The sequence below is a fragment of the Oncorhynchus masou genome, chromosome 27 (genome assembly GCF_036934945.1).
Source record: "Oncorhynchus masou masou isolate Uvic2021 chromosome 27, UVic_Omas_1.1, whole genome shotgun sequence".
Lineage (NCBI taxonomy): Eukaryota > Metazoa > Chordata > Actinopteri > Salmoniformes > Salmonidae > Oncorhynchus > Oncorhynchus masou.
In genome coordinates this window covers 9,944,172-9,955,700 of record NC_088238.1, presented here as the reverse complement: position 1 = coordinate 9,955,700, position 11,529 = coordinate 9,944,172, and the positions used below count along the sequence as shown (strand labels likewise).

General features: G+C 46.9%; 1 protein-coding gene across 2 annotated transcripts in view; it reads right to left on the bottom strand.

Moving 5' to 3' along the window:
- Nucleotides 1-3,947: 3,947 nt before the first annotated feature.
- Nucleotides 3,948-11,529, bottom strand: part of LOC135515598 (uncharacterized protein KIAA0930 homolog) — a 504,429-nt gene continuing 496,847 nt past the window's right edge. For both annotated transcript variants that reach the window (XM_064939220.1, XM_064939219.1), the window contains exons 8-10: nucleotides 10,866-11,025; nucleotides 8,633-8,788; nucleotides 3,948-6,911 (exon numbers count right to left, since the gene is read on the bottom strand). In XM_064939220.1, coding sequence (XP_064795292.1) covers nucleotides 6,871-6,911; nucleotides 8,633-8,788; nucleotides 10,866-11,025 — 357 coding nt within the window. In that variant the 3' untranslated portion in view covers nucleotides 3,948-6,870. The remainder of the gene's footprint in view (nucleotides 6,912-8,632; nucleotides 8,789-10,865; nucleotides 11,026-11,529) is intronic.

The following is an 11,529-nucleotide window of genomic DNA, read 5'->3' as shown; positions in this document are numbered from 1 at the left end:
CCAGCTGTGGTTTATCAGTAGGATACTCTAGACCAGCTGTGGTTTATCAGTAGGATACTCTAGACCAGCTGTGGTTCATCAGTAGGCTACTCTAGACCAGCTGTGGTTCATCAGTAGGATACTCTAGACCAGCTGTGGTTGTTACCAGTTGGATACTCTAGACCAGCTGTGGTTCATCAGTAGGATACTCTAGACCAGCTGTGGTTTATCAGTAGGCTACTCTAGACCAGCTGTGGTTTATCAATAGACTACTCTAGACCAGCTGTGGTTTATCAGTAGGATACTCTAGACCAGCTGTGGTTTATCAGTAGGATACTCTAGACCAGCTGTGGTTTATCAGTAGGCTACTCTAGACCAGCTGTGGTTTACCAGTTGGATACTCTAGACCAGCTGTGGTTTATCAGTAGGATACTCTAGACCAGCTGTGGTTCATCAGTAGGCTACTCTAGACCAGCTGTGGTTTATCAGTAGGATACTCTAGACCAGCTGTGGTTCATCAGTAGGCTACTCTAGACCAGCTGTGGTTTATCAGTAGACTACTCTAGACCAGCTGTGGTTTATCAGTAGGCTACTCCAGACCAGCTGTGGTTTATCAGTAGGATACTCTAGACCAGCTGTGGTTGTTACCAGTTAGATACTATAGACCAGCTGTGGGTTATCAGTTGGCTACTCTAGACCAGCTGTGGTTTATCAGTAGGCTACTCTAGACCAGCTGTGGTTTATCAGTAGGCTACTCTAGACCAGCTGTGGTTTATCAGTAGGATACTCTAGACCAGCTGTGGTTTAGCAGTAGGATACTCTAGACCAGCTGTGGTTCATCAGTAGGATACTCTAGACCAGCTGTGGTTTATCAGTAGGCTACTCTAGACCAGCTGTGGTTTATCAGTAGGCTACTCTAGACCAGCTGTGGTTTATCAGTAGGATACTCTAGACCAGCTGTGGTTCATCAGTAGGCTACTCTAGACCAGCTGTGGTTTATCAGTAGACTACTCTAGACCAGCTGTGGTTTATCAGTAGGATACTCTAGACCAGCTGTGGTTTATCAGTAGGCTACTCTAGACCAGCTGTGGTTTATCAGTAGACTACTCTAGACCAGCTGTGGTTTATCAGTAGGATACTCTAGACCAGCTGTGGTTTATCAGTAGGCTACTCTAGACCAGCTGTGGTTTATCAGTAGGCTACTCTAGACCAGCTGTGGTTTATCAGTAGGATACTCTAGACCAGCTGTGGTTTATCAGTAGGCTACTCTAGACCAGCTGTGGTTTATCAGTAGGCTACTCTAGACCAGCTGTGGTTGTTACCAGTTAGATACTCTAGACCAGCTGTGGTTTATCAGTAGACTACTCGAGACCAGCTGTGGTTTATCAGTAGGCTACTCTAGACCAGCTGTGGTTGTTACCAGTTAGATACTCTAGACCAGCTGTGGTTTATCAGTAGGCTACTCTAGACCAGCTGTGGTTTATCAGTAGACTACTCTAGACCAGCTGTGGTTTATCAGTAGGATACTCTAGACCAGCTGTGGTTCATCAGTAGGATACTCTAGACCAGCTGTGGTTTATCAGTAGGATACTCTAGACCAGCTGTGGTTTATCAGTAGGATACTCTAGACCTGCTGTGGTTGTTACCAGTAGACTACTCTAGACCAGCTGCGGTTTAGCAGTAGGCTACTCTAGACCAGCTGCGGTTGTTACCAGTTAGATACTCTAGACCAGCTGTGGTTCAGCAGTAGGCTACTCTAGACCAGCTGTGGTTTATCAGTAGACTACTCTAGACCAGCTGTGGTTTATCAGTAGGATACTCTAGACCAGCTGTGGTTTATCAGTAGACTGTTCTAGACCAGCTGTGGTTGTTACCAGTAGGCTACTCTAGACCAGCTGTGGTTTATCAGTAGGATACTCTAGACCAGCTGTGGTTTATCAGTAGGATACTCTAGACCAGCTGTGGTTTATCAGTTGGCTACTCTAGACCAGCTGTGGTTTATCAGTAGGATACTCTAGACCAGCTGTGGTTTATCAGTTGGCTACTCTAGACCTGCTGTGGTTGTTACCAGTAGGATACTCTAGACCAGCTGTGGTTTATCAGTAGGCTACTCTAGACCAGCTGTGGTTTATCAGTAGGATACTCTAGACCAGCTGTGGTTTATCAGTAGGATACTCTAGACCTGCTGTGGTTGTTACCAGTTAGATACTCTAGACCAGCTGTGGTTTATCAGTAGGCTACTCTAGACCAGCTGTGGTTTATCAGTAGGATACTCTAGACCAGCTGTGGTTTATCAGTAGGATACTCTAGACCAGCTGTGGTTTATCAGTAGGATACTCTAGACCTGCTGTGGTTGTTACCAGTAGACTACTCTAGACCAGCTGCGGTTTAGCAGTAGGCTACTCTAGACCAGCTGCGGTTGTTACCAGTTAGATACTCTAGACCAGCTGTGGTTCAGCAGTAGGCTACTCTAGACCAGCTGTGGTTTATCAGTAGGATACTCTAGACCAGCTGTGGTTTATCAGTAGACTGTTCTAGACCAGCTGTGGTTGTTACCAGTAGGATACTCTAAACCAGCTGTGGTTTATCAGTAGGATACTCTAGACCAGCTGTGGTTTATCAGTAGGCTACTCTAGACCAGCTGTGGTTGTTACCAGTTAGATACTCTAGACCAGCTGTGGCTGTTACCAGTTAGATACTCTAGACCAGCTGTGGTTCATCAGTAGGATACTCTAGACCAGCTGTGGTTTATCAGTAGGATACTCTAGACCAGCTGTGGCTGTTACCAGTTAGATACTCTAGACCAGCTGTGGGTTATCAGTTGGCTACTCTAGACCAGCTGTGGTTTATCAGTAGACTACTCTAGACCAGCTGTGGTTCATCAGTAGGATACTCTAGACCAGCTGTGGTTTATCAGTAGGATACTCTAGACCAGCTGTGGCTGTTACCAGTTAGATACTCTAGACCAGCTGTGGGTTATCAGTTGGCTACTCTAGACCAGCTGTGGTTTATCAGTAGGATACTCTAGACCAGCTGTGGTTTATCAGTAAGATACTCTAGACCAGCTGTGGCTGTTACCAGTTAGATACTCTAGACCAGCTGTGGTTCATCAGTAGGATACTCTAGACCAGCTGTGGCTGTTACCAGTTAGATACTCTAGACCAGCTGTGGTTCATCAGTAGGATACTCTAGACCAGCTGTGGTTTATCAGTAGGATACTCTAGGCCAGCTGTGGTTTATCAGTAGACTACTCTAGACCAGCTGTGGGTTATCAGTTGGCTACTCTAGACCAGCTGTGGTTCATCAGTAGGATACTCTAGACCAGCTGTGGTTTATCAGTAGGATACTCTAGACCAGCTGTGGTTTATCAGTAGACTACTCTAGACCAGCTGTGGTTCATCAGTAGGATACTCTAGACCAGCTGTGGTTTATCAGTAGACTACTCTAGACCAGCTGTGATTTATCAGTAGGATACTCTAGACCAGCTGTGGTTTATCAGTAGGATACTCTAGACCAGCTGTGGTTCATCAGTAGGCTACTCTAGACCAGCTGTGGTTCATCAGTAGGATACTCTAGACCAGCTGTGGCTGTTACCAGTTAGATACTCTAGACCAGCTGTGGTTCATCAGTAGGATACTCTAGACCAGCTGTGGTTTATCAGTAGGATACTCTAGACCAGCTGTGGTTTATCAGTAGACTACTCTAGACCAGCTGTGGTTTATCAGTAGGCTACTCTAGACCAGCTGTGGTTCAGCAGTAGGCTACTCTAGACCAGCTGTGGTTTATCAGTAGGCTACTCTAGACCAGCTGTGGTTTATCAGTAGGCTACTCTAGACCAGCTGTGGTTCATCAGTAGGATACTCTAGACCAGCTGTGGTTTATCAGTAGACTACTCTAGACCAGCTGTGGTTCATCAGACTGAAGCAGGAGTTAACAAATCAAATCAGTCTTAACACCAGTCCTTTGTCTTTTCAATGCTTTTGTGTCAATTATTTTATTAAACAATATAAAGTGTTGGGGCAAATGCCAGTTCAGCAATGGACTCTGCAACGTGGATAGATATAATTCACCACATAATGCTACAAATGAGGAAACACATCATAGAGTATGTATATACACAGAAGTATGTGGACACCCCTTCAAATTAGTGGATTTGGCTATTTTCGACAAGTCAGTTGGTCAAATTTCTGCCCTGCTCGTGCTGCCCCGGGCAACTGTCAGTGTGAAATGGAAAACGTCTAGGAGCAACAACGGCTGTGGTAGGCCACAGAACGGGACCGCTGAACACTGGCAACACTCACTACCGAGTTCCAAATTAACTATGGAGGCCCTTTCCTGTTTCACCATGGCAACACTCACTACCGAGTTCCAAACTAACTATGGAAGCAGTTTGGGGAAGGCCCTTTCCTGTTTCACCATGACAATGCCCCCAGTGCACTAAGTGAGGTCCATACAAAAGTGGTGTGTCGAGGTCTGTGTGGAAGAACTTGACTGGCCTGCACAGAACCCTGACCTCAACCCCATCAAACACCTTTGGGATGAATTGGAACAACGACTGCGAGCCAGACCTAATAGCTCAACATCGGTGCCTGACCTCACTAATGCTCTTGTGGCTGAATGGAAGCAAGTCCCCACAGCAATGTTCCAACATCTAGAGGAAAGCCTTCCCAGAAGAGTGGAGGCTGTTATAGCAGCAATGTTCCAACATCTAGAGGAAAGCCTTCCCAGAAGAATGGAGGCTGTTATAGCAGCAATGTTCCAACATCTAGTGGAAAGCCTTCCCAGAAGAGTGGAGGCTGTTATAGCAGCAATGTTCCAACATCTAGTGGAAAGCCTTCCCAGAAGAGTGGAGGCTGTTATAGCAGCAAAGGGGGACGAGACCCAACTCCATACTAATGCTCATGATTTTGAAATGAGATGTTTGACGACCAGGTGTCCACATACTTTTGTCCATGTAGTGTATGTACTGTCTAAATGGTTTTAGTTAGAAGCTCAACATGTTGAGGCAGTGTCGACATTGTATTTTGGGTGGCAGGAATGGGCTTCCATAAATACAACTATCCCAGGATCGCTCCCTCCTCAGTCGTGTGATTCGCTCCAGAATTTGAATTGATTAGCATATCACTCAGTAAATCCACACCCCCTTAGTTCCAGACAGTCCCACAGTTACCAGGCTCTACGTAACAGCAACGGCAGCCTGGGGACGAGACCAGACAGAAACAGGGTTTAGTATCTACGGCTACTAAAGTGGAGTATCAGCAAGCCCTGTGTTTCTATATTCAGCCATCTTGTTCCAGTGCTGAGGAAAATCCTCCTCTTCCTCACACGCGTGTGTGTGAATTTCCAAGTCATTGTTTTATATAGATGATAATTTCAGTTCCCTGTTGAAAGTTCGTCACGTTAAACTGAAGAGTTGAAGGATCTCCAGACTGTGAGCCTGATGGAAACCAACTCCCTGGTCAATACGGTGCCATTCTGGTCTCAGAGGAACATCCTTTATGTGCCAGTGGTGTGCTGACAGACTGAAGACACACATCCACAAAGCCCTGGGACTGAGACACACATCCACAAAGCCCTGGGACTGAGACACACATCCACAAAGCCCTGGGACTGAGACACACATCCACAAAGCCCTGGGACTGAGACACATCCACAAAGCCCTGGGACTGAGACACACATCCACAAAGCCCTGGGACTGAGACACACATCCACAAAGCCCTGGGACTGAGACACATCCACAAAGCCCTGGGACTGAGACACACATCCACAAAGCCCTGGGACTGAGACACACATCCACAAAGCCCTGGGACTGAGACACACATCCACAAAGCCCTGGGACTGAGACACACATCCACAAAGCCCTGGGACTGAGACACACATCCACAAAGCCCTGGGACTGAGACACACATCCACAAAGCCCTGGGACTGAGACACATCCACAAAGCCCTGGGACTGAGACACACATCCACAAAGCCCTGGGACTGAGACACACATCCACAAAGCCCTGGGACTGAGACACACATCCACAAAGCCCTGGGACTGAGACACACATCCACAAAGCCCTGGGACTGAGACAACGTTGTAGACACACATCGCCACTCTTTAACCTTCTCCGCCTCGCAGATAGAAACACAAACACGCAACGACAAAACAGACAGAAGCTTTATGTTCCCATCAGAAGAAGCGTGACCTTTCCTAAAGGCTTATCAGTGAATAGTTAAGCAGCAGGATATTTACAAGAAAACAGGAGACGTTGTCCAAAATGGCACCCTGTTCCTTTTATAGAGCACTTACTTTAGATCAGAGTCCACATTGGGGCTAAGGCCAACGTTAGTGCACTAAACTGGGAATAGAGTTCCATTTTAGATTTGTCCAGAGACATTCAAAAGCATTTTAGTTCCAGGTCAGAGTTCAGCCAATGGCACGGCACGGCACTTCACGACCATGTGATCCTGACAGGACAGGTGGGTTGCTATGCCCATTTCCCTGGCGACCGCCTCACACCCACCGGCGAATCCTCATCGAACTTGACAGAGGGAAGAGGCACTTTTTTGATTGGCTGGTTTTCATTGTTCCAAAGTTGTTTTTTAGTCACCTCTTGCCATTGACTCCAGGTTTGGTTGTAGTTCTGTCTCGCCACCAGATGGGTGTTGCTGTAATTCCTCCATCTCACCCCCAGATGGTGGTAATGTTGCTGTAATGTCACCACCAGATGGTGGTAATGTTGCTGTAATTCCTCCATGTCACCACCAGATGGTGGTAATGTTGCTGTAATTCCTCCATCTCACCCCCAGATGGGGGTAATGTTGCTGTAGTTTCCCATCTCACCACTGGGTTGTAGTGGTGGTTGTAGTGATGCAGGAAGGCACTTCGTAGGGAGGCTCTGATCTGCTATGTCATCAGGATGGGCTTCTGTCTCACCTCCAGGATATCTGATGACAGACAACAGAGTCAATGAGCAGTCAATACTGTAATTCACACGACAGGGAAAGCCCATAATGGCTCCCTGTCCTCTAGAAAGTGTAAAGAATCAAGATTTGAAGACCCGAGCCGCACCCTCAGAGCATGGCCAGACCAGCTGGCTGTTGTGTTGTCAGAACATTTTCACTCTCTCTAGCTCAGGCTGTTATCCCAAGATGTCCCCCCCCCAATGGACATTTACCCCCCTCCCACCCTGCCCAGTCATGTCAAATCCATAGATAAAGGCCTCATTCATTTCCTTCTATGAACTGTAACTCAGTAAAATCTTTGTTCAGTTTACATCTGCAACCCTGTGCATGTGACTAATGGGGAACAGGGCCCCATTAGGGACTGATAGTGTGGGTCTGGACCTGAGGTGATAGGGAACCATTAGGGTCTAATGGTGTGTGGGTCTTGACCTGAGGTGATAGTGAACCATTAGGGACTGATGGTGTGTGGGTCTTGACCTGAGGTGATAGTGACTAGTGACCCATTAGGGACTGATGGTGTGTGGGTCTGGACCTGAGGGAATAGGGACTAGTGAACCATTAGGGACTGATGGTGTGTGGGTCTGGACCTGAGGTGATAGTGACTAGTGACCCATTAGGGACTGATGGTGTGTGGGTCTTGACCTGAGGGAATAGTGACCCATTAGGGACTGATGGTGTGTGGGTCTGGACCTGAGGGAATAGGGACTAGTGAACCATTAGGGACTGATGGTGTGTGGGTCTGGACCTGAGGTGATTGGGAACCATTAGGGACTGATAGTGTGGGTCTTGACCTGAGGTGATAGGGACTAGTGACCCATTAGGGACTGATGGTGTGTGGGTCTTGACCTGAGGTGATAGGGAATAGTGAACCATTAGGGACTGATGGTGTGTGGGTCTTGACCTGAGGTGATAGGGACTAGTGACCCATTAGGGACTGACAGTGTGTGGGTCTTGACCTGAGGGAATAGTGACCCATTAGGGACTGACAGTGTGTGGGTCTTGACCTGAGGTGATAGGGAACCATTAGGGACTGATAGTGTGGGTCTTGACCTGAGGTGATAGGGAACCATTAGGGACTGATAGTGTGGGTCTGGACCTGAGGTGATAGGGAACCATTAGGGACTGATGGTGTGTGGGTCTGGACCTGAGGTGATAGGGAACCATTAGGGACTGATGGTGTGGGTCTGGACCGGAGGTGATAGGGAACCATTAGGGACTGATAGTGTGGGTCTGGACCTGAGGTGATAGGGAAGCATTAGGGACTGATAGTGTGGGTAATAGGGAACCATTAGGGACTGATAGTGTGGGTCTGGACCTGAGGTGATAGGGAACCATTAGGGACTGATAGTGTGGGTCTGGACCTGAGGTGATAGGGAACCATTAGGGACTGATAGTGTGGGTCTTGACCTGAGGTGATAGGGAACCATTAGGGACTGATAGTGTGGGTAATAGGGAACCATTAGGGACTGATAGTGTGGGTCTGGACCTGAGGTGATAGGGAACCATTAGGGACTGATAGTGTGGGTCTGGACCTGAGGTGATAGGGAACCATTAGGGACTGATAGTGTGGGTCTTGACCTGAGGTGATAGGGAACCATTAGGGACTGATAGTGTGGGTAATAGGGAACCATTAGGGACTGATAGTGTGGGTCTGGACCTGAGGGGATAGGGAACCATTAGGGACTGATAGTGTGGGTCTTGACCTGAGGTGATGCGGTGCAGCGGCAGGGTGACGTAGGTCAGGTGGGAGTAAAGCAGGAAGTACTCCTCCGTACGGTTCAGTTTGAGCCAAGATCCCACCAGGGACCGACCTGTACCCGACAGGGAGCGAGACCGCAGGTTGGACTGGTTACACAGATCTGCATGGGGTCACATAATCCAGGTTATAGGTTACACTCTCACTCTCTTCAAAACGTTCTGGTTCTACACTCTCCCTTCAAAACATCCTGGTTCTACACACTCTCGTCAACACATCCAGGTTCTTCACTCTCTCTCTCTTCAACACATCCAGGTTCTACACTCTCTCTCTCTCTCTTCTACACATCCAGGTTCTACACTCTCTCTCTCTCTCTCTCTCTTCTACACATCCAGGTTCTACACTCTCTCTCTCTTCTACACATCCAGGTTCTACACTCTCTCTCTCTTCTACACATCCAGGTTCTACACTCTCTCTCTCTCTTCTACACACTCTCTCTCTCTTCCAGGTTCTACACTCTCTCTCTTCTACACATCCAGGTTCTACACTCTCTCTCTCTCTCTCTCTCTTCTACACTCTCTCTCTCTTCTACACATCCAGGTTCTACACTCCCTCTCTCTCCTACACATCCAGGTTCTACACTCTCTCTCTCTCTCTTCTACACATCCAGGTTCTACACTCTCTCTCTCTCTTCTACACATCCAGGTTCTACACTCTCCCTCTCTCTTCTACACATCCAGGTTCTACACTCAATCTCTCTTCTACACATCCAGGTTCTACACTCTCTCTCTCTTCTACACACTCTCTCTCTTCTACACATCCAGGTTCTACACTCTCTCTCTCTTCTACACATCCAGGTTCTACACTCTCTCTCTCTTCTACACATCCAGGTTCTACACTCTCTCTCTCTTCTACACATCCAGGTTCTACACTCTCTCTCTCTTCTACACATCCAGGTTCTACACTCTCTCTCTCTTCTACACATCCAGGTTCTACACTCTCCCTCTCTCTTCTACACATCCAGGTTCTACACTCTCCCTCTCTCTTCTACACATCCAGGTTCTACACATCCAGGTTCTACTCTCTTCTACACATCCAGGTTCTACACTCTCTCTCTCCTACACATCCAGGTTCTACACTCTCTCTCTTCTACACATCCAGGTTCTACACTCTCTCTCTCTTCTACACATCCAGGTTCTACACTCTCCCTCTCTCTTCTACACATCCAGGTTCTACACTCAATCTCTCTTCTACACATCCAGGTTCTACACTCTCTCTCTCTTCTACACACTCTCTCTCTTCTACACATCCAGGTTCTACACTCTCTCTCTCTTCTACACATCCAGGTTCTACACTCTCGCTCTCTTCTACACATCCAGGTTCTACACTCTCTCTCTCTTCTACACATCCAGGTTCTACACTCTCTCTCTCTTCTACACATCCAGGTTCTACACTCTCTCTCTCTTCTACACATCCAGGTTCTACACTCTCTCTCTCTTCTACACATCCAGGTTCTACACTCTCCCTCTCTTCTACACATCCAGGTTCTACACATCCAGGTTCTACTCTCTTCTACACATCCAGGTTCTACACTCTCTCTCTCTTCTACACATCCAGGTTCTACACTCTCTCTCTCTCTTCTACACATCCAGGTTCTACACTCTCTCTCTCTCTTCTACACATCCAGGTTCTACACTCTCTCTCTCTCTCTTCTACACATCCAGGTTCTACACTCTCCCTCTCTCTTCTACACATCCAGGTTCTACACTCTCTCTCTCTTCTACACACTCTCTCTCTTCTACACATCCAGGTTCTACACTCTCTCTCTCTTCTACACATCCAGGTTCTACACTCTCTCTCTCTTCTACACATCCAGGTTCTACACTCTCTCTCTCTTCTACACATCCAGGTTCTACACTCTCTCTCTCTTCTACACATCCAGGTTCTACACTCTCTCTCTCTTCTACACATCCAGGTTCTACACCCTCTCTCTCTTCTACACATCCAGGTTCTACACTCTCTCTCTCTCTCTTCTACACATCCAGGTTCTACACTCTCTCTCTCTTCTACACATCCAGGTTCTACACTCTCTCTCTTCTACACATCCAGGTTCTACAATCTCTCTCTCTTCTACACATCCAGGTTCTACACTCTCTCTCTCTCTTCTACACATCCAGGTTCTACACTATTTTCAACACATCCTACACAACACGTGGTGTTTGGGTATAAAATATCATTACCCTCGTCATCCTCTTCCCTGAAGAACTCTTCACTATCGTTGGCTGAGTGACTCTTCTTCATCTCAGTGATCCGGTTCCTGGGGACCTTCCGACGGAGAGAAGGGGAGAAGAACGAGGGGCGGTTCCTCTCCGGGGTGGGAGGGGTGCTGAACGACGTCACCTGACCAAACAGAACAGACAGCCAATCAGAACCAACCTACTACATTGAGCGCACACGGACAGCCAATCAAAACCAACCTACTACAGAGAAAACACACAGACAGCCAATCACAACATATCTAATACTACCAAGAGGAAGAACATGGTTCGAAAATTAGTTGCTCTAATACCTGTGTAGTTAAACTGTAGTAACTCAGTGTTGCAATGTTGTTTAATATAATACACTACAGTGTATTAAACATGGCAGTAACTCTGTAGTAATATAATAGTGTATTAAACATGGCAGTAACTCTGTAGTAATATAATAGTGTATTAAACATGGCAGTAACTCTGTAGTAATATAATATACTACAGTGTATTAAACATGGCAGTAACTCAGTAGTAATATAATAGTGTATTAAACATGGCAGTAACTCTGTAGTAATATAATATATAATAGTGTATTAAACATGGCAGTAACTCTGTAGTAATATAATATACAATAGTGTATTAAACATGGCAGTAA